Consider the following 24,362-nt stretch of genomic DNA (forward strand, 5'->3'; position numbering starts at 1 on the left):
GATCTCCCTAATACTTTAGAGCACTATATAAATTCTCAGAATACAATGCAAAGGCATTTTCAATTGTCTCTGGAGCATGAATTCTATGGCCATCAACCTTCAAGCCATGTGCTGTCCTACCTCTTATCTACCTGGACAGCAACACGTAAGCCTTATTACCTTGTCTGAATCAAAGCATAGCCTCCTTAACCCTTTACATTCCCTTTAGTTGAACATGGCCTTAAGATGAGCCTGATACTAGGTTATGTGAGTAGTTAAGCAGATTCTTTGGTCTTCGGCTAGGTCTTTCTGTTTATGTTCAAGAGCTTCTGTTCTCTCACCCATAGCAAATATATCGCTTTTCAGATGGGCCTAAGCTACTTTAAAGGCTATAGTTAGTCAGAGGTTAAATGCCCTACAAGATACTCTAAGAGGGGCCAATTTACTAAAGTGCGAGTGGACATGATACGATGCACATCGATGTCTTGTGAACTGCTTGTGCAATGCCGCCTCCTGCAGATTCGCGGCCAATTGGCCGCTAGCAGAGGTGTCAATCAGCCCGATCGTATAGGATCGGGCGGATTGATGTCCGCGGCCTCAGAGCAGGTGGAGTAGTTATTGAGCAGTGGTCTTTAGACCGCTGCTTCATAACTGCTGTTTCTGACAAGCCTTAAGGATTGTGCAGAAACAGGGGCATCAAGCTCCATTCAGAGCTTGATAATTCAGCCCCAGTGTCTCCACTATATCTGAGGTTGAAGATATTTCCATGGTGATGGAAGCTTGTTGACAGGGTATGGAACTAGGTTCAAAGGAGCCAAATTATCAAGCTTCAAACTGTGTTTCTGGCGAGCCTTCAGAACTGCTGGTGCAATGATAAATGCCACGAGCGTATGCTGTCCGCATTTATCAATGTGCAGCGGACATGATAAGCAATATCGGATCATGTCCGCTCGCACCTTCTTAAATAGGCCCCAATGTCTTTATAGATGAAGGAGGTGGTAGAGCTATGAGAAATAGGATCGGTACAAACTTGCGCCTAGATTTAGAGTTTTGTCGGTAAAAACCAGCGTAGCTAACTCTGCTTTTTTTCCCAGCGCACCCTTCAAACAACGCTGGTATTTAGAGTTGTCTGAGGGGCTGCGTTATGCTCATAAAAGGGTGCGTTGAGCCTAATTTAGCTCCACTTCAACCCTCAATACCAGCGTTGCTTACGGTAGCGGTAAGCTGGAAAAACGTACTTGTGCATGATATCCCCATAGGAAACAATGGGGCAGTTTGGGCTGAAAAAAAACCTGGAGATCAAGTATACTTAAGCGCTGAGAGCGAAGGTTGAAGAGGAGATTAGTAGTAATATTGGAAAATATATAATAGGCGAAATTGCAGTTAGTGTGGTCATATAAAAATAAAAATATAAATTATATGTATGATTATTGGTGCACACTATGTGTACAAAAATATACTAAGAAAATGAAATAAAGTGGAAGATGCTAGTGGATACAATAAAAACAATTTATTAAAATGTATCAAGTGAAATGCAAATGCAACAAATTAGACAAATGTATCTATAAGTATAGGGACGTCTCCCTTACTCGTTACTATTAGTAACACTCTTAAAATATAAAATTCATAAAAAAATATAGAATGGAATTATTTCCGTATTCGATTACTTGCGTTTTTAGCAAACAGTGGGGCAGTGTTGCCTGAGATGTCCAGTATAGCAATGAGATAACTGGTGGATATAAGGTCGAGTTGTTTGCTACTCGGCGTTACCAAATGCTAATGAGAGCGCCTTTTTTATGGCTCTTACGTTACCGTTGTGACGTCACTGATGTTGGTTGCGTGTAACGTTTCTATAGTTACCCCTGTATAGCAAAAGATCGTTGAAGTCCTGGGGGGTATGTGTAGTATTGTTGGTCAGAATTAATGGCTTTGATGTAAGGGTTTGTCACCTTCAAGTAAACTGTGCGGTCGCAAATGTAGCGACTTAGGATACGAATGGTTGCCTTGGTTACTAGTGGCAGCTGGTGAGTTCTTTTGTAAAGATAACTTGGCGGTCGTGTAAAAACGACTAGTTAAACAAATAGATCTTTGCGGTCGTTTTACACGACCGCCAAGTTATCTTTACAAAAGAACTCACCAGCTGCCACTAGTAGCCAAGGCAACCATTCGTATCCTAAGTCGCTACATTTGCGACCGCACAGTTTACTTGAAGGTCACAAACCCTTACATCAAAGCCATTAATTCTGACCAACAATACTACACATACCCCCCAGGACTTCAACGATCTTTTGCTATACAGGGGTAACTATAGAAACGTTACACGCAACCAACATCAGTGACGTCACAATGGTAACATAAGAGCCATAAAAAAGGCGCTCTCATTAGCATTTGGTAACGCCGAGTAGCAAACAACTCGACCTTATATCCACCAGTTACCTCATTGCTATACTGGACATCTCAGGCAACACTGCCCCACTGTTTGCTAAAAACGCAAGTAATCGAATACGGAAATAATTCCATTGTATATTTTTTTATGAATTTTATATTTTAAGAGTGTTACTAATAGTAACGAGTAAAGGAGACATCCCTATACTTTTAGATACATTTGTCTAATTTGTTGCATTTGCATTTCGCTTGATACATTTTAATAAATTGTTTTTATTGTATCCACTAGCATCTTCTACTTTATTTCATTTTCTTAGTATATTTTTGTACACATAGTGTGCACCAATAATCATACATATAATTTATATTTTTATTTTTATTTGACCACACTAACTGCAATTTCGCCTATTATATATTTTCCAATATTACTACTAATCTCCTCTTCAACCTTCGCTCTCAGCGCTTAACTATACTTGATCTCTTTGTTCTAACTTTCTGTTTTTTCCTGGAGGGGAAATACATAGTTAAGCTAGGTTGTATTCTATAGCGCATATAATTTTATTTACACTGCACTGAAAAAAAACCTAACACCTGCAAAAAAGCAGCGTTCAGCTCCTAACGCAGCCCCATTGTTTCCTATGGGGAAACACTCTCTAAGTCTGCACTTAACACCTTAACATGAACCCCGAGTCTAAACACCCCTAACCTTACACTTATTAACCCCTAATCTGCCGCCCCCGCTATCGCTGACACCTGCATTATATTATTAACCCCTAATTTTCCGCTCCGGACACCGCCGCCACCTACATTATCCCTATGAACCCCTAATCTGCTGCCCCTAACATGGCCAATACCTATATTATATTTATTAACCCCTAATCTGCCCCCCCAACATTGCCGCTACCTAACTACACTTATTAACCCCTAATCTGCAGACCGGACCTCGCCGCCACTATAATAAACGTATTAACCCCTAAACTGCCGCACTCCGACCTCGCAAACACTATAATAAATTGTATTAATCCCTAATCTGCCCTCCCTAACATCGCCGCCACCTACCTACAATTATTAACCCCTAATCTCCCACCCGCAACGTCGCTAATAGTTACATTGTAGATATTTTAGGATTTATATTTATTTTACAGGCAACTTTGTATTTATTTTAACTAGGTTCAATAGCTATTAAATAGTTAATAACTATTTAATAGCTACCTAGTTAAAATAATTACAAAATTACCTGTAAAATAAATCCTAACTTAAGTTACAATTAAACCTAACACTACACTATCATTAAATTAAATAAATTACCTACAATTAGCTAAACTAAAATACAATTAAATAAACTATTCTATAATACAAAAAAACAAACACTAAATTACAAAAAAAAAAATTACAAGAAGTTTAATCTAATTACACCTCATCTAAACCCCCTAATAAAATAAAAAGCCCCCCAAAATTAAAAAAAATCCCTACCCTATTCTAAATTACAAAAGTAATCAGCTCTATTACCAGCCCTTAAAAGGGCTTTTTGCGGGGCATTGCCCCAAAGTAATCAGCTCTTTTACATGTAAAAAAAATACAATACCGCTCCAACATTACAACCCACATACCCCTATTCTAACCCACCCAAACCCCCCTTAAAAAACCTATCACTAACCCCCTGAAGATCTCCCTGCCTTGAGTCGTCTTCACTCAGCCGAGCCGAAGTCTTCATCCAATCCAGGCGATGTGGTCCTCCATCCGGTAGAAGTCTTGATCCAAGCGGCAAAGAAGAGGTCTTCCATCCGGGCGATGTCTTCTTCCAAGCGGCATCTTCTATCTTCTGCCTTCCGGATCCATCTTCATGCCGCCGACGCGGAACATCCTCCTTCCGAGTAGCTGGGAGTGTCTGTGAGGGAGTGTCTGATGTTGATTGGCTCTAATGTGTCAGGCGGCTGTGACATAAAGGGTCAAAGTTTCCACAATGATGACACATAGGGGCGGATCGAACATCGCCATGTGTTCGCCCACAAACGCGAACGCGAACAAGCTATGTTCGCTGTGAACCGTTCGCGGGCGAACAGTTCGGAACATCACTATTGCTAGATAGGATTTAATCTGTTCCAAAGATACCAGCTGATCTCCCTAATACTTTAGAGCACTATATAAATTCTCAGAATACATTGCAAAGGCATTTTCAATTGTCTCTGGAGCATGAATTCTATGGCCATCAACCTTCAAGCCATGTGCTGTCCTACCTCTTATCTACCTGGACAGCAACACGTAAGCCTTATTACCTTGTCTGAATCAAAGCATAGCCTCCTTAACCCTTTACATTCCCTTTAGTTGAACATGGCCTTAAGATGAGCCTGATACTAGGTTATGTGAGTAGTTAAGCAGATTCTTTGGTCTTCGGCTAGGTCTTTCTGTTTATGTTCAAGAGCTTCTGTTCTCTCACCCATAGCAAATATATCGCTTTTCAGATGGGCCTAAGCTACTTTAAAGGCCATAGTTAGTCAGAGGTTAAATGCCCTATAAGATACTCTAAGTGGGGCCAATTTACTAAAGTGCGAGTGGACATGATACGATGCACATCGATGTCTTGTGAACTGCTTGTGCAATGCCGCCTCCTGCAGATTCGCGGCCAATTGGCCGCTAGCAGAGGTGTCAATCAGCCCGATCGTATAGGATCGGGCGGATTGATGTCCGCGGCCTCAGAGCAGGTGGAGTAGTTATTGAGCAGTGGTCTTTAGACCGCTGCTTCATAACTGCTGTTTCTGACAAGCCTTAAGGATTGTGCAGAAACAGGGGCATCAAGCTCCATTCAGAGCTTGATAATTCGGCCCCAGTGTCTCCACTATATCTGAGGTTGAAGATATTTCCATGGTGATGGAAGCTTGTTGACAGGGTATGGAACTAGGTTCAAAGGGGCCAAATTATCAAGCTTCAAACTGTGTTTCTGGCGAGCCTTCAGAACTGCTGGTGCAATGATAAATGCCACGAGCGTATGCTGTCCGCATTTATCGATGTGCAGCGGACATGATAAGCAATATCGGATCATGTCCGCTCGCACCTTCTTAAATAGGCCCCAATGTCTTTATAGATGAAGGAGGTGGTAGAGCTATGAGAAATAGGATCGGTACAAACTTGCGCCTAGATTTAGAGTTTTGTCGGTAAAAACCAGCGTAGCTAACTCTGCTTTTTTTCCCAGCGCACCCTTCAAACAACGCTGGTATTTAGAGTTGTCTGAGGGGCTGCGTTATGCTCATAAAAGGGTGCGTTGAGCCTAATTTAGCTCCACTTCAACCCTCAATACCAGCGTTGCTTACGGTAGCGGTAAGCTGGAAAAACGTACTTGTGCATGATATCCCCATAGGAAACAATGGGGCAGTTTGGGCTGAAAAAAAACCTGGAGATCAAGTATAGTTAAGCGCTGAGAGCGAAGGTTGAAGAGGAGATTAGTAGTAATATTGGAAAATATATAATAGGTGAAATTGCAGTTAGTGTGGTCAAATAAAAATAAAAATATAAATTATATGTATGATTATTGGTGCACACTATGTGTACAAAAATATACTAAGAAAATGAAAAAAAGTGGAAGATGCTAGTGGATACAATAAAAACAATTTATTAAAATGTATCAAGTGAAATGCAAATGCAACAAATTAGACAAATGTATCTAAAAGTATAGGGACGTCTCCCTTACTCGTTACTATTAGTAACACTCTTAAAATATAAAATTCATAAAAAAATATAGAATGGAATTATTTCCGTATTCGATTACTTGCGTTTTTTCGCAAACAGTGGGGCAGTGTTGCCTGAGATATCCAGTATAGCAATGAGATAACTGGTGGATATAAGGTCGAGTTGTTTGCTACTCTGCGTTACCAAATGCTAATGAGAGCGCCTTTTTTATGGCTCTTACGTTACCATTGTGACGTCACTGATGTTGGTTGCGTGTAACGTTTCTATAGTTACCCCTGTATAGCAAAAGATCGTTGAAGTCCTGGGGGGTATGTGTAGTATTGTTGGTCAGAATTAATGGCTTTGATGTAAGGGTTTGTCACCTTCAAGTAAACTGTGCGGTCGCAAATGTAGCGACTTAGGATACGAATGGTTGCCTTGGTTACTAGTGGCAGCTGGTGAGTTCTTTTGTAAAGATAACTTGGCGGTCGTGTAAAAACGACTAGTTAAACAAATAGATCTTTGCGGTCGTTTTACACGACCGCCAAGTTATCTTTACAAAAGAACTCACCAGCTGCCACTAGTAGCCAAGGCAACCATTCGTATCCTAAGTCGCTACATTTGCGACCGCACAGTTTACTTGAAGGTCACAAACCCTTACATCAAAGCCATTAATTCTGACCAACAATACTACACATACCCCCCAGGACTTCAACGATCTTTTGCTATACAGGGGTAACTATAGAAACGTTACACGCAACCAACATCAGTGACGTCACAACGGTAACGTAAGAGCCATAAAAAAGGCGCTCTCATTAGCATTTGGTAACGCCGAGTAGCAAACAACTCGACCTTATATCCACCAGTTACCTCATTGCTATACTGGACATCTCAGGCAACACTGCCCCACTGTTTGCTAAAAACGCAAGTAATCGAATACGGAAATAATTTCATTCTATATTTTTTTATGAATTTTATATTTTAAGAGTGTTACTAATAGTAACGAGTAAGGGAGACATCCCTATACTTTTAGATACATTTGTCTAATTTGTTGCATTTGCATTTCGCTTGATACATTTTAATAAATTGTTTTTATTGTATCCACTAGCATCTTCTACTTTATTTCATTTTCTTAGTATATTTTTGTACACATAGTGTGCACCAATAATCATACATATAATTTATATTTTTATTTTTATTTGACCACACTAACTGCAATTTCGCCTATTATATATTTTCCAATATTACTACTAATCTCCTCTTCAACCTTCGCTCTCAGCGCTTAACTATACTTGATCTCTTTGTTCTAACTTTCTGTTTTTTCCTGGAGGGGAAATACATAGTTAAGCTAGGTTGTATTCTATAGCGCATATAATTTTATTTACACTGCACTGAAAAAAAACCTAACACCTGCAAAAAAGCAGCGTTCAGCTCCTAACGCAGCCCCATTGTTTCCTATGGGGAAACACTCTCTAAGTCTGCACTTAACACCTTAACATGAACCCCGAGTCTAAACACCCCTAACCTTACACTTATTAACCCCTAATCTGCCGCCCCCCGCTATCGCTGACACCTGCATTATATTATTAACCCCTAATTTTCCGCTCCGGACACCGCCGCCACCTACATTATCCCTATGAACCCCTAATCTGCTGCCCCTAACATGGCCAATACCTATATTATATTTATTAACCCCTAATCTGCCCCCCCAACATTGCCGCTACCTAACTACACTTATTAACCCCTAATCTGCCGACCGGACCTCGCCGCCACTATAATAAACGTATTAACCCCTAAACTGCTGCACTCCCACCTCGCAAACACTATAATAAATTGTATTAATCCCTAATCTGCCCTCCCTAACATCGCCGCCACCTACCTACAATTATTAACCCCTAATCTCCCACCTGCAACGTCGCTAATAGTTACATTGTAGATATTTTAGGATTTATATTTATTTTACAGGCAACTTTGTATTTATTTTAACTAGGTACAATAGCTATTAAATAGTTAATAACTATTTAATAGCTACCTAGTTAAAATAATTACAAAATTACCTGTAAAATAAATCCTAACTTAAGTTACAATTAAACCTAACACTACACTATCATTAAATTAAATAAATTACCTACAATTAGCTAAACTAAAATACAATTAAATAAACTATTCTATAATACAAAAAAACAAACACTAAATTACAAAAAAAAAATATTACAAGAAGTTTAATCTAATTACACCTCATCTAAACCCCCTAATAAAATAAAAAGCCCCCCAAAATTAAAAAAAATCCCTACCCTATTCTAAATTACAAAAGTAATCAGCTCTATTACCAGCCCTTAAAAGGGCTTTTTGCGGGGCATTGCCCCAAAGTAATCAGCTCTTTTACATGTAAAAAAAATACAATACCGCTCCAACATTACAACCCACATACCCCTATTCTAACCCACCCAAACCCCCCTTAAAAAACCTATCACTAACCCCCTGAAGATCTCCCTGCCTTGAGTCGTCTTCACTCAGCCGAGCCGAAGTCTTCATCCAATCCAGGCGATGTGGTCCTCCATCCGGTAGAAGTCTTGATCCAAGCGGCAAAGAAGAGGTCTTCCATCCGGGCGATGTCTTCTTCCAAGCGGCATCTTCTATCTTCTGCCTTCCGGATCCATCTTCATGCCGCCGACGCGGAACATCCTCCTTCCCCGACGGACTAACGACGAATGAAGGTTCCTTTAAGGAACGTCATCCAAGATGGCATCCCTCGAATTCCGATTGGCTGATAGGATTCTATCAGCCAATTGGAATTAAGGTAGGAAAAATCTGATTGGCTGATTCAATCGGCCAATCAGATTCAGCTCGCATTCTATTGGCTGATCGGAACAGCCAATAGAATGCGAGCTCAATCTGATTGGCTGAGTGAAGACGACTCAAGGTAGGGAGATCTTCAGGGAGTTAGTGATAGGTTTTTTAAGGGGTTTGGGTGGGTTAGCATAGGGGTATGTGGGTGGTGGGTTGTAATGTTGGGGGGGGTATTGTATTTTTTTTTACAGGTAAAAGAGCTGATTACTTCGGGGCAATGCCCCGCATAAAGCCCTTTTAAGGGCTGGTAATAGAGCTGATTACTTTTGTAGATTAGAATAGGGTAGGGATTTTTTTTTATTTTGGGGGGCTTTTTTATTTTATTAGGGGGCTTAGATTAGGTGTAATTAGATTAAACTTCTTGTAATTTTTTTTTATTTTTTGTAATTTAGTGTTTGGTTTTTTTTGTATTATAGAATAGTTTATTTAATTGTATTTTAGTTTAGCTAATTGTAGGTAATTTATTTAATTAATTTAATGATAGTGTAGTGTTAGGTTTAATTGTAACTTAGTTTAGGATTTATTTTACAGTTAATTTTGTACTTATTTTAACTAGGTAGCTATTAAATAGTTATTAACTATTTAATAGCTATTGTACCTAGTTAAAATAAATACAAAGTTGCCTGTGAAATAAATATAAATCCTAAAATAGATACAATGTAATTATTATTTATATTGTAGCTATATTAGGGTTTATTTTATAGGTAAGTATTTAGTTTTAAATAGGAATAATTTATTTAATTTTAGGAATATTATTTCGTTTAATTTAAATTATTTGTATGTTAGGGGGTGTTAGGGTTAGGGTTAGAAATAGGTTTAGGGGTTAATAAATTTATTATAGTAGCTGCGACGTTGCGGGCGGGAGATTAGGGGTTAATAAATGTAGGTAGGTGGCGGCGATGTTAGGGAGGGCAGATTAGGGGTTAATACAATTTATTATAGTGTTTGCGAGGTCGGGAGTGCTGCGGTTTAGGGGTTAATACATTTATTATAGTGGCGGCGAGGTCCGGTCAGCAGATTAGGGGTTAATAAGTGTAGTTAGGTAGCAGCGACGTTGGGGGTGGCAGGTTAGGGGTTAATAAATATAATATAGGGGTCGGCGATGTTAGGGGTAGCAGATTAGGGGTTTATAGGTATAATGTAGGTGGCGTCGGTGTCCTGTCGGCAGATTAGGGGTTAAAAATATTTATTAGAGGGTTTGCGATGTGGGGGGGCCTCGGTTTAGGGGTACATAGGTAGTTTATGGGTGTTTGTGTACTTTATAGCACAGTAGTTAAGAGCTTTATATTCACGCGTTAGCCCATAAAGCTCTTAACTACTGACTTTTTTTGTCGGTAGGAGTCTTGTCGGTAGAGGGTCTACCGCTCACTTCTTCCAAGACTCCAAATATCGGCGTTAGGCAGATCCCATAGAAAAGATAGGATACGCAATTGTCGTAAGGGGATCTGCGGTAGCCTGGAGTTGCGGTAGGGAAGTGAGCGTTAGACCCTTTCCTGCCTAACTCTAAATACCAGCGGGTGGTAAAAAGCAGCGTTAGGAGCCCTTAATGCTGCTTTTGACGGCTAACGCCAAACTCTAAATCTAGGTGTTGGAATTTAAAATCTGCTAAATATTTGCATATATTTTGTTCAGGTTTAAGATTCTTTTCAGATTCTGTGGTATGTTTTAAAGTATACAGGAGAAGAGGGTATAGCTAGGCTTATGCAAAATACAATATCAGAAATAAAATCTCTCAATGTATGGCTTAAGACAACTAAGGGCTAGAAGTTACAAGTGGCACCAAAATGATTGTGCAAGGGTTTTCTCGACCGTTTGCACTCCGTTTAAATTGCAATGGGGTTAACGGTTTGGAAAAAGTACACTGACACTTATAATAGTGTCTATTAAAAATTATTACAAAATAATATTGCAAACAAAAGTCATAAGGTCTCAAATATATGAGATCTTTGTTGTTAGAAAAAAAAAGCTGCCAAAGGGCTTTAAGATTGAGATATATCTATATCCAACCATATCTATCTATCTCCATATATATCTATCTATCTATCAATCTATCTATCTCTCTATCTATCTATATGTGTGTGTATATATGTCTTTATGTGTATATATGTCTTTATATACGTCCTCAAAAAAAATACAGTTAATGACCGAGGACGTGTGGCGTACGTCCTTGGTCTGGAAAGCAGCTGGAAGCGATCCTCATCGCTTCCAGCTGCTTTCCAGTTATTGCAGTGATGCCTCGATATGGAGGCATCCTGCAATAACCCCCCTTGGCCATCCGATGCAGAGAGAGACACTCTGTGGCCCTCTCTGCACCGGACATCGATGGCCGGTATCGTTGGTGGGTGGGAGCTTACGTGGGAGGCGGGTGGGCGGTCATCGATGCTCTGTGTGGAGTGGAGGGGGGCGGGATCGTGGGTGGGACCTACGGGGGCGCGCACGGGAGCGGGCGCGTGCACGGGGGTTGGTGGGCGGGCGCGTGCACGGGGCGGGAGCGGGTGGGAACCGCTACACTACAGAAAAATAATAAAGTTAAAAGTAAAAAAACAAAAAAAATGTAAGCATTACAAATTGAATCTAAGGGATCTGGAAGGGGTTGGGGGTTGGTCTTGGTGGGGGGGAAAGCTACACTACAGAAAAGGGCATTTATTTTAAAAAAATGGCACATTTTTTACTAAACTGGGTACTGGCAGACAGCTGCCAGTACCCAAGATGGCGCCCATTAAGGCAGAGGGGAAGGGTTAGAGAGCTGTTTGGTGGGGGATCAGTGAGGTTGGGGTCTAAGGGGGGATCCTACACATCAGCATATGTAAATATGCTTTTAAAAAAAAAAAAGGCCAAATATCTTTTTATTTTAGTACTGGCAGAGTTTCTGCCAGTACTTAAGATGGCGGGGACAATTGTGGGGTGGGGGAGGGAAGAGAGCTGTTTGGGAGGGATCAGGGGGTCTGATGTTTCAGGTGGGAGGCTGAGCTCTACACTAAAGATAAAATTAACCCTGCAAGCTCCCTACAAGCTACATAATTAACCCCTTCACTGCTAGCCATAATACACGTGTGATGCCCAGCGGTATTTAGAGGCCTTCTAATTACCAAAAAGCAATGCCAAAGCCATATATGTCTGCTATTTCTGAACAAAGGGGATCCTAGAGAAGCATTTACAACCATTTGTGCCATAATTGCACAAGCTGTTTGTAAATAATTTCAGTGAGAAACCTAAAATTGAGAAAAATTTAACGTTTTTTTTAATTTGATCACATTTGGCGGTGAAATGGTGGCATGAAATATACCAAAATTGGCCTAGATCAATACTTGGGGTTGTCTACTACACTACACTAAAGCTAAAACTACCCCAAAAAGCTCCCTACATGCTCCCTAATTAACCCCTTCACTGCTGGGCATAATACACATGTGGTGCGCAGTGGCATTTAGCGGCCTTCTAATTACCAAAAAGCAATGCCAAAGTCATATATGTCTGCTATTTCTGAACAAAGGGGATCCCAGAGAAGAATTTACAACCATTTATGCCAGAATTGCACAAGCTGTTTGTAAATAATTTAAGTTAGAAACCAAAAGTTTGTGAAAAAGTGAAATATTTTTTGTATTTGATCGCATTTGGCGGTGAAATGGTGGCATGAAATATACCAAAATGGGCCTAGATCAATACTTTGGGTTGTCTACTAAAAAAAAATATATACATGTCAATGGATATTCAGAGATTCCTGAAAGATATCAGTGTTCTAATGTAACTAGCGCTAATTTTGAAAAGAAGTGGTTTGGAAATAGCAAAGTGCTACTTGTATTTATGGCCCTATAGTTTACAAAAAAAGCAAAAAAGATGTAAACATTGGGTATTTCTAAACTCAGGACAAAATTTAGAAACTATTTAGCATGGGTGTTTTTTGGTGGTTATAGATATGTAACAGATTTTGGGGGTCAAAGTTAGAAAAAGTGTGTTTTTTTTCCATTTTCCCCCATATTTTATAAAAAAAATTATAGTAAATTATAAGATATGATGATAATAATGGTATCTTTAGAAAGTCCATTTAATGGCGAGAAAAACCGTATATAATATGTGTGGGTACAGTAAATGAGTAAGAGGAAAATTACAGCTAAACACAAACACCTCAAAAATGTAAAAATAGCCTTGGTCCCAAACGGACAGAAAATGGAAAAGTGCTGTGGTCATTAAGGGGTTAAACACACACATATATATATATATATATATATATATATATATATATACCGTTAAGTAGATAAAAACCATGTAAAAACATATTTATGCAATATTCATATTTTAAATATTTCACATTTACATATTTAAATATGTTATTTGTATTTATAAATATCTCTCTCTCTCTCTCTCTCTCTCTCTCTATATATATATATATATATATATATATATATATATACCTATTTATAAAAAAAACACATGCAACCGCCCACACGAAATAATGAAAACACACGTAACCACCCGCAAGAGATAGAAAACACTTAAACTCCCGCACAAAGTATTAACACCTAAACCGCAAACCCCCACATCGCAAAATAATAAAGTTATTAACCCCTAATCCGCAAATAACATAATTAAAATATTAACCCCTAAACTGCCAACCCCTCACATCGCAATAAACCTAATTAACCTATTAAACCCTAAACTGCCAAACTCCCACAGCGCAAATAACTAACAGCTAGATTAAAAGTTTTGCGTTATGAGTGAAAAAGCATAGTTATGCTTCATAACGCTGCTTTTTCCCTAACGCCGCTATTAAAAGTCTTGCAGGTATAGGTGTACCGCACACCTTTTTAGCCGTCATGCAATGTCAGTACCGCACATTTAAAAAAAGTAATTTATCAATGGGGACTTCCATAGCGCCGGTATTACAAGTTTGCCTGCGAGGCCAAAAAGTGAGCAGTACACTCTATAACCACAAGATTCGTACCTCCATCTAAAGTCAGTAGTTATGAGTTTTGCGTTACAAAGCTATGCCATAAAACTCATAACTAAAGTGTTAAAAAGTACACTAACACCCATAAACTACCTATTAACCCCTAAACCGAGGCCCTTCCACATCGCAAACACTATAATAAATTTATTAACCTTAGATTTTGCAAAGGCGTTTGATACAGTGCCACATGAGAGATTAATGCACAAAATTAAGGGACTGTGAATAGCTGAAAATTTTAGTTTGTGGATAAATAACTGGAATAAAGATATGGAGCAACGAGTAGTAGTAAATGGATCATACTCAGATTGGACAAAGGTAATCAGTGGAGTACTCCAGGAATCAGTGCTGGGCCCTATTCTTTTTAATATTTTTATAAATGACTTGAAGCTAGGATTAAATAGCGACATCTCTATTTTTGCAGATGATACTAAGTTAAGTAAGGTCATTAGGTCAGAGCAGGATGAACTTTCGTTACAAAGGGACCTGCAAAAATTAGAAGTATGGGCAGGTAAATGGAAAATGAGATTTAATACAGGAAAATGCAAGGTTCTACATTTTGGAAGTAAAAATAAGCAGGCAACGTATTATTTAAATGGGACAAGACTTAGCCAAACATAGGAGGAAAGGGATTTGGGAGTAGTAATAGATAACAAGCTAAAGATGGGTGCACAATGCAGGGCAGCAGCTTCAAAGGCTAATAAGATACTAGCATGTATTAAAAGAGGCATTGACTCAAGGGAGGAAAGCATAATTCTGTCACTATATAAAGCCCTGGTAAGACCTCATCTTGAGTATGGAGTGCAGTTCTGCAAAAAAAGATATTGCAGAACTAGAAAAAGTTCAGAGAAGGGCCACAAAGCTAATAAGGGGATTGGAGAATTTAACCTATGAGGAGAGGCTAGCCAAACTGGGTCTGTTTTCTTTAGAAAAAAGGCGCTTAAGAGGTGACATGATTACTTTATATAAATATATTCAAGGCCCATATACAGAGATGGCAGAAGCGCTGTTAATTCCAAGAAAATTGTTTGTGACCAAAGGTCACAATTTAAGGTTGGAGGAAAGGAGGTTTAATCTCCTGCAACGGAAACGTTTTTTCACTGTAAGAGCAATAACATTTTGGAACTCATTACCAAAGGAGGTAGTGAATGCCATGCCAATACCCTAGATACATTTAAAAATTATTTGGATACATTTCTGTAAACAAAATTCATGGATATGATTGCTAGTATTAAATGGGTCACCTTTTAGTGGGATTATTTAAGCTTAACTGGAGCTTTTTGTATACATTTTAGATTTGAATAGGTTGAACTTGATGGACTTCGGTCTTTTTTCAACCTCATCTACTATGTTATTAAGTTACCCATAATCTGCTGCTCCGGACATCGCAGCCACTATTAAAATGTATTAACCCCTATTCCGCCTCTCCCCGACATCGTCGCCACTATAATAAACCTATTAACCCCTAAACTTCCTCCCTCCCGCATTGCAAACACTATTTAAAGATTAACCCCTAATGTGTCGTCCGCCCACACCGCCACTATAATAAACCTATTAACCACTAAACCACAAGCCCCCACAACGAAATATACTAAAGTAAACTATTTATCCCTAAACCTCTGGCCTCCCACATCACTACATAATTATATTAACCCCTAAACCTAACCCTATCGTAACCCTAAGCCTAACCCTAAACAGCCGCACTCCCGCCTCGCAAACACTAGTTAAATATTAGTAACCCCTAATCTGCTGTTCCTAACATCGCCGCCACCTATCTACATTTATTAACCCCTATTCTGCTGCTCCCAACGTCGCGGCCACTATACTAAAGTTATTAACCCCTAAACGTAAGTCTAACCCTAACGCTAACATCCCATAACTTAAAGATCCAATCAGCCAATAGGATTGAGCTCGCATTTTATTGGCTGATTGGATGACGTCACTTAAAGTGAACTTCATTTTCCAGTGACGATCAGAAGAAAAGGATGCTCCGCGCCAGATGTCTTGAAGATGGAACCCTCCTCGCTGGATGGATGAAAATGCCGTCTGGATGAAGACTTCTGCCTGCTTGAATGAAGACTTCTGCCCACTTGGATGAGGATGGATGTCTGGTCTTCGAAAACTGTAAGTGGATCATCGGGGGTTAGTGTTAGGTTTTTTTAAGGGTTTATTGGGTGGGTTTTATTTTTAGCTTAGGGTTTGGGCACCGTAAAAGAGCTAAATGCCCTTTTAAGGGCAATGCCCATACAAATGCCCTTTTCAGGGCAATGGTTAAATTAGGTTTATTTAGATAGAATTTTATATGGGGCGTTTGGTTGTGTGGGTGGTGGGTTTTACTATTCGGGGGGGTTTGTATTTTTTTTACAGGTAAAAGAGCTGATTTCTTTGGGGCAATGCCCCACAAAAGGCCCTTTTAAGGGCCATTGACAGTTTAGTGTAGGCTAGGGTTTTTTTTTATTTTGGGGGCTTTTTCATTTTGATAGGGCTATTAGATTATGAGTAATTCATTTTTATTTTTGATAATTTTGTTTTTTATTTTGTGTAATTTAGTGTTTATTTTTTTGTAATTTAGATAATTGTATTTTATTAATTTAATATATTTTATTTTATTGTAATGTTAGGTTTTAGTGTAAGGCAGGTTAGGTTTTATTTTATAGGTATGAATTTAGTTTTAAACAGGAATTATTTAGGTAATAATTGTAAGGTTTATTTAGATTTATTCTAATTATATTTAAGCTAGGGGTGTTAGGGTTACATTAGGGTTATGTTTAGGGGTTAATATATTTATGTAGTGTTAGTGATGTGGGAGGCCATAAGTTTAGGGGTTAATAACTTTAGTATAGTGGCGGCGGCAGATTAGGGGCTAATAAGTGTAGGTAGGTGGCAATGTTAGGGCCAGCAGATTAGGGGTTAATAACTGTAATGTCGGTGGCGGCGATGTCGGAAGCGGCAGATTAGGGGTGTTTAGACGTCTTTTTTATTTTATTTTTAAACATAACTTTTTCTTTCCCCATAGACATCAATGGGGCTGCGTTACAGAGCTTTTGTTTCCGCTATCGCAGGTGTTAGGCTTTTTTTTTGTCAGCTCTCTCCATTGATATCTATGGGGAAATCATGGGTGAATTATGGAGCTCAATGCCACCATATCGCCCGCAGAAGGGGAAATACCACCGCTTTTGTGGCGGTCGTTAATTTCCCTATAGTACTCAAAACTCGTAATCTAGCTGTAATTTAATTAATAACCCCCTAACCTAACACCCCCTAAATTAACCCCAATACTAAATTACAATTAAAATAATAAAACCTAACATTAAATTACAAAAAAAATCTAAAATAACAAAAAATAATAAGCCTAGATTTAGAGTTCTGCGGCCAAAGGGGTGCATTAGCTATGCGTGCTTTTTTTTCCCAACACCTTTTAAATACCGCTGGTATTTAGAGTTCACATAATGGCAGGGTTTTCAGTGCGTTAGGCTCCAAAAAGGGAGCGTAGAGCATAATTTAACGCCACTGCAACTCTAGATACCAGCGGTGCTTACGGACGCGGCCAGCTTCAAAAACGTGCTCGTGCACGATTCCCCCATAGAAAACAATGGAGCTGTTTGAGCTGAAAAAAAACCTAACACCTGCAAAAAAGCCGCGTTCAGCTCCTAACGCAGCCCCATTGTTTTCTATGTGGAAACACTTCCTACGTCTGCACCTAACACTCTAACATGTACCCCGAGTCTAAACACCCCTAACCTTACACTTATTAACCCCTAATCTGCCGCCCCCGCTATCGCTGACCCCTGCATATTATTTTTAACCCCTAATCTGCCGCTCCGTATGTTAGGGAGGGCAGATTAGGGGTTATACTTTTTATTATAGGGTTATTGAGGTGGGAGTGAGGCGGATTAGGGGTTAATAACTTTATTATAGTAGCGGTGCAGTCCGCTCGGCAGATTAGGGGTGTAGGCAGGTGGAGGCGACGTTGAGGGGGGCAGATTAGGGGTTAATAAATATAATATAGGGGTCGGCGGTGTTAGGGGCAGCAGATTAGGGGTACATAAGGATAACGTAGGTGGCGGTGCTTTGCGGTCGGCAGATTAGGGGTTAATTATTGTAGGTAGCTGGCGGCGACGTTGTGGGGGGCAGGTTAGGGGTTAATAAATATAATATAGGGGTCGGCGGTGTTAGGGGCAGCAGATTAGGGGTACATAAGTATAACGTAGGTGGCGGTCGGCAGATTAGGGGTTAAAAAATTTTAATCGAGTGGCGGCGATGTGGGGGGACCTCGGTTTAGGGGTACATAGGTAGTTTATGGGTGTTAGTGTACTTTAGAGCACAGTAGTTAGGAGCTTTATAAACCGGCGTTAGCCCAGAAAGCTCTTAACTACTGACTTTTTTCTGCGGCTGGAGTTTTGTCGTTAGATTTATAACGCTCACTTCAGCCACGACTCTAAATACCGGCGTTAGGAAGATCCCATTGAAAAGATAGGATACGCAATTGACGTAAGGGGATCTGCGGTATGGAAAAGTCGCGGCTGGAAAGTGAGCATTAGACCCTTTAATGACTGACTCTTAATACCGGCGGTAGCCCAAAACCAGCGTTAGGAGCCTCTAACGCTGGTTTTGACGGCTACCGCCCAACTCTAAATCTAGGCCATAAACTCTAAAATTACAGAAAAAAATAAACAAAATTATCAAAAATTAAAAAAATTAAATCTAATCTCTATGAAAATAAAAGAGCCCCACAAATAAAAACACCCCCTAAACTACCTACCAATAGCCCTTAAAAGGGCCTTTTGTAGGGCATTGCCCTAAGTTAAATAGCTCTTTTACATTTAAAAAAATACTAAGTCCCCCTTAACAGTAAAAAAAACCCCACCCACCAAACCCCCCAAAAAAAACCTAACACCAAAAAAACCTAAACTACTTATTGCCCCTAAAGGGGCATTTGTATGGGCATTGCCCTTAAAGGGCATTTAGCTCTTTTACTGCCCTTAAAAGGACAATCAGCTCTTTTACAGCCCATTAAATTCCTAAAATAAAAAAATAGACTTAAAAAAGACCCCAATAGGTACTCACCGTTCCTGAAGTCAGGCGGAGAAGGTCTTCTTCCAGGAGGCTCCATCATCTTTTATCTCCATGCGATCACCCTCCGCACACTGATTTTATTTATTATATTGATAATATTTTATTGAGTTTTGTTACAAGTTATAACATTCCAAACAAAGTACAATAATGAACAATAACTGTGCGTCAGGAGAGTATATTATTGTTAAATATAAACAATAAAAATATCATGTAGAGGTTACATTGGACACACACACACACACATATATATATATATATATATATATATATACACATATATATATATATATATATACACATTATATATATATATCTCTAGTATATAGCCTAGTCAAGTTTTCCCACTCCTTCCTCACTAGTGCACACTGAATTTTGAATGTGGGTACCCCCTTTATATAGAGGTATATTTGCATTCATATTTGCCGATTTGCAAATTCAAATCAACTAATAGAAAAAAAATTGTATTCTATTGACTAATTTGAATTTGAAAATGAAAATAAGCACTTATATAAAGGGGTTGCATTCAAAAGACCGCCGCTGGGCCTAATGGTAGGCTTTTATTTTCTGTAATGGTAGCTTTTTTCATGTAAAATTAGTTGTTGTTTTTTTTGGTAACTTAGGGGTTTAGATGTTTGTTGGTATTTTGCAATGGGCGTTGTCGCAGTTTAGGAGTTAATAGTGTAGAGATATATTTTGTTATGGGGTTTGCGGCAGTTGTGGGCTGTGTGACTCACCACAAGATTCCCCTCAATTTTGGTGGCGTTCTAATCACACACACATTGAATCTGCAGCTCCTTTGGAATCTGTGTGAGTTTGCGGCGGTTATGAGGTTAATAGTGTAGCAGGTGCTTTGTGATGTGGGGGTACAATAGCTTAGGGGTTAATAGTGTAGTGGGGTACATTGCGGTGGACTAAGTGGTGGTTTAGAGGTTATTAAAGTAGGGAGCTTATGGCGATTAGGGTTGGCACGCAAAATCAGGTGTTTTTTCTGCTTTTGTCACTCCATTTAATTCTATAGGGGCATACGTTAACACGGTCGCAATATTCTAACTTCGGCTCTTTGTGCAAGTCAGGATAGCAGCTGAGCAAAAAACAAACAAAAAAAAACTTTACTTTCAACTTGTAATACAACCACTACCCGATGCACGCAAAGAGCAGAAGTTGAGCGTAATTAGCGTGCGAGCGGAAGCGATAAATAGCGCTACATGTATAATCTAGCTCTAAGCTAATAACACTAATAAAATTTGCTTTTGTGATTTTCAGACATCACGTAACATTTAAAAAAAAATAAAAAATGATTTAAATATCTTCCAATGGTGATATAATATTTTTAAAACAACTATCAGAAATAATTTTACTCTACTTCATTAAAAGTTTATTAACTACAATGTCTGTATTAGTTGTTTGTAACAGTGAAAAAGGGAAATAATCCAAACTTACCATAAAATTCCATAGTCCCCCCACACTATCACTTTTCTCAAAACAGGTGACTTGAAGTCCAACTTCTAGGCTACCTTTCAGCGCTGCGAGTCCACTAATTCCGGCACCAATTATTGCCACATTTTGCACCATGGCCAACTGTATGAAAATATCAAGTTTTTAGGTCATATAAAATATTTTGTGACAATATATTCTAAATTGCCTTCACATGTGTTAATTTGTATACTGATAAATATATACTTTTTATACAAATAAAGGGTTACTGTTGTGGTCAAAAGAGCATTATTGTTTACTTATTGTTTAATACAGTATAAAATAATTATAATCAAATATTGGTACAGCACAGTATTATGAGAATAATGTTGGTCAAATCCAGTAACAAATGTTAAATATTAAACATGTTTAAATCTACTGTTAAACTAAGCAAAGAGCTCTGGACCAAAAGGTAAAGGTCAGTGCTCATTTAGAATCACATGCTTGTCATTTGCTAGTTCAATAAAGGATCATTTAACAAAATGAATTCTGTATGCAAAATAATTAAGCATACAGAATATAGAACTGTTTTTTACCACAAGGACATGGACTGTATTTATGTTATATGTTACAAATGCTTGTTTTAAAACTTACATTTTATAAAAATACAGAAAATTAGAATCATTTAAAATCATGTCGCATTACCAGTCATCATATTGCATTGTAAAATAGCTCATAATAATTATGATCTTATTAAATAAATGCTATAACTTGGATTATTAATACTCTCATACCTCTGCTTCTCCATTTAATAGGAAATGTATGGTATTGCTGCATGTATGGTGTGGCAATAGTGTATGGTATGACTGATTTATATGCACTACTTATTTTTATATGAAGTCAAGCACAGAAAAACCCACAGAGTATAGTGAAAGCATATAGGGATAGATTACGAGTGGAGCGGTATTCTGCACTAGAAGTATGCTTTTTTGCACGCTTAAAGCTTTTTGGTAATATATATATATATATATATATATTTTGGGCTCATGTACTAACCTAATACTTAAACCACTGCCTCCTACAATGCCTTCACATCTTCAGTACGTCTTCTCAACCTCCATGCCAGCTGGCCGACTAACCCCCACCTCTCTGTTGCACCAGCAGTGGTGAAGCGGTACTCCGTCTTTACCACTGCTGTACTTACATCATGCTGACAGACTATAGATTCAACATTCACTCACTATCATTCACTCACCCCAGTTACAGAAAATTTGGACTCCTCTATATATATATATATATATATATATATATATATATATATATATACACATATAGACATATATACAGGGAGTGCAGAATTATTAGGCAAGTTGTATTTTTGAGGATTAATTTTATTATTGAACAACAACCATGTTCTCAATGAACCCAAAAAACTCATTAATATCAAAGCTGAATAGTTTTGGAAGTAGTTTTTAGTTTGTTTTTAGTTATAGCTATTTTAAGGGGATATCTGTGTGTGCAGGTGACTATTACTGTGGATAATTATTAGGCAACTTAACAAAAAACAAATATATACCCATTTCAATTATTTATTTTTACCAGTGAAACCAATATAACATCTCAACATTCACAAATATACATTTCTGACATTCAAAAACAAAACAAAAACAAATCAGTGACCAATATAGCCACCTTTCTTTGCAAGGACACTCAAAAGCCTGCCATCCATGGATTCTGTCAGTGTTTTGATCTGTTCACCATCAACATTGCATGCAGCAGCAACCACAGCCTCCCAGACACTGTTCAGAGAGGTGTACTGTTTTCCCTCCTTGTAAATCTCACATTTGATGATGGACCACAGGTTCTCAATGGGGTTCAGATCAGGTGAACAAGGAGGACATGCCATTAGATTTTCTTCTTTTATACCCTTTCTTGCCAGCCACGCTGTGGAGTACTTGGACGGGTGTGATGGAGCATTGTCCTGCATGAAAATCATGTTTTTCTTGAAGGATGCAGACTTCTTCCTGTACCACTGCTTGAAGAAGGTGTCTTCCAGAAACTGGCAGTAGGACTGGGAGTTGAGCTTGACTCCATCCTCAACCCGAAAAGGCCCCACAAGCTCATCTTTGATGATACCAGCCCAAACCAGTACTCCACCTCCACCTTGCTGGCGTCTGAGTTGGACTGGAGCTCTCTGCCCTTTACCAATCCAGCCACGGGCCCATCCATCTGGCCCATCAAGACTCACTCTCATTTCATCAGTCCATAAAACCTTAGAAAAATCAGTCTTGAGATATTTCTTGGCCCAGTCTTGTTCAGTGGTGGTCGTCTTTCAGCCTTTCTTACCTTGGCCATGTCTCTGAGTATTGCACACATTGTGCTTTTGGGCACTCCAGTGATGTTGCAGCTCTGAAATATGGCCAAACTGGTGGCAAGTGGCATCTTGGCAGCTGCACGCTTGACTTTTCTCAGTTCATGGGCAGTTATTTTGCGCCTTGGTTTTTCCACACGCTTCTTGCGACCCTGTTGACTATTTTGAATGAAATGCTTGATTGTTCAATGATCACGCTTCAGAAGCTTTGCAATTTTAAGAGTGCTGCATCCCTCTACAAGACATCTCACTATTTTTGACTTTTCTGAGCCTGTCAAGTCCTTCTTTTGACCCATTTTGCAAAAGGAAAGGAAGTTGCCTAATAATTATGCACACCTGATATAGGGTGTTGATGTCATTAGACCACACCCCTTCTCATTACAGAGATGCACATCACCTAATATGCTTAATTGGTAGTAGGCTTTTGAGCCTATACAGCTTGGAGTAAGACAACATGCATAAAGAGGATGATGTGGTCAAAATACTCATTTGCCTAATAATTCTGCACTCCCTGTATACACATATATATATACATACATATATATATATATATATATATATATATATATATATATATATATACATACATATATATATATACAGGTGGCCCTCGTTTTACAACGGTTCAATTTACACCGTTTCAGAATAACAACCTTTTTTTTCCCCAGTCATGTGACTGCAATTGAAAAGCATCGAGAAGCAGTGCATTTATTAAAATAGCCAGTAGGTGGAGCTGTCCGCTTGTGTTGCAGCAAAGTCAAGCAAGCGGAAATTAATCAGTTTAACCAGACCTGAGCTATCGAGCAGATTTCAAAGGAACAAGATCTTCCTGTCTATAAATCAGTCCAGATTGGAATGCATAGAAAGAACTGTTAGCAGTGAAGTCTATGTTGTGTGATTACTTTATTATGTTTATAATGCTGTTTAGCATTTAAAGTCTTCATTTCAAAGCTTTAAAAATGTTTTAGGTGTTACTTATGACAATTTTGAGAGGGGCCCTTACTTCCCACTGACTTACATTATAAACTGGGTTTCAATTTACAACGGTTTCGATTTACAACCATTCCTTCTGGAACCTAACCCCGGCGTAAACTGAGGGCTACCTGTATATATATACACATACACACAGACATATATATATATATACACATATATATATATATATATATATATATACACACACACTGCCTTCACATCTTCAGTACGTCTTCTCACCCTCCATGCCAGCTGGCCGACTAACCCCCTCCCCTCTGTTGCACCAGCAGTGGTGAAGCGGTACTCCGTTTTCACCACTGCTGTACTGACATCATGCTGACAGACTATAGATTCAACATTCACTCACTATCATTCACTCACCCCGTTACAGAAAATTTGGACTCCTGTATATATATATATATATATATATATATATATATATATATATACACATATAGACATATATATACACATATATATATACATACATATATATATATATATATATATATATATATATACACATACATACATATATATATATATACACATACACACAGACATATATATATATATATATATATATACAAACACACATACATATACAATAAATGAATTGAGGCACTCACTGGTCTTTTCCAAAAGGTGATATTTAATCCATGTGACATTTCATCAGGCTTTACCCACAGCCACTTGGGTAATGTCCAT

General features: G+C 38.6%; 1 protein-coding gene across 1 annotated transcript in view; it reads right to left on the reverse strand.

Moving 5' to 3' along the window:
- The window catches only part of LOC128640806 (flavin-containing monooxygenase 3-like), a 365,854-nt gene that overhangs the window by 284,463 nt on the left and 57,029 nt on the right, over positions 1 to 24,362 (reverse strand). The window contains exon 2 of the mRNA XM_053693225.1: positions 20,336 to 20,473. Within this exon, the coding sequence (XP_053549200.1) occupies positions 20,336 to 20,467 (132 nt within the window). The 5' untranslated portion in view covers positions 20,468 to 20,473. The remainder of the gene's footprint in view (positions 1 to 20,335; positions 20,474 to 24,362) is intronic.

Source organism: Bombina bombina, chromosome 10 (genome assembly GCF_027579735.1).
Source record: "Bombina bombina isolate aBomBom1 chromosome 10, aBomBom1.pri, whole genome shotgun sequence".
Classification (NCBI taxonomy): domain Eukaryota; kingdom Metazoa; phylum Chordata; class Amphibia; order Anura; family Bombinatoridae; genus Bombina; species Bombina bombina.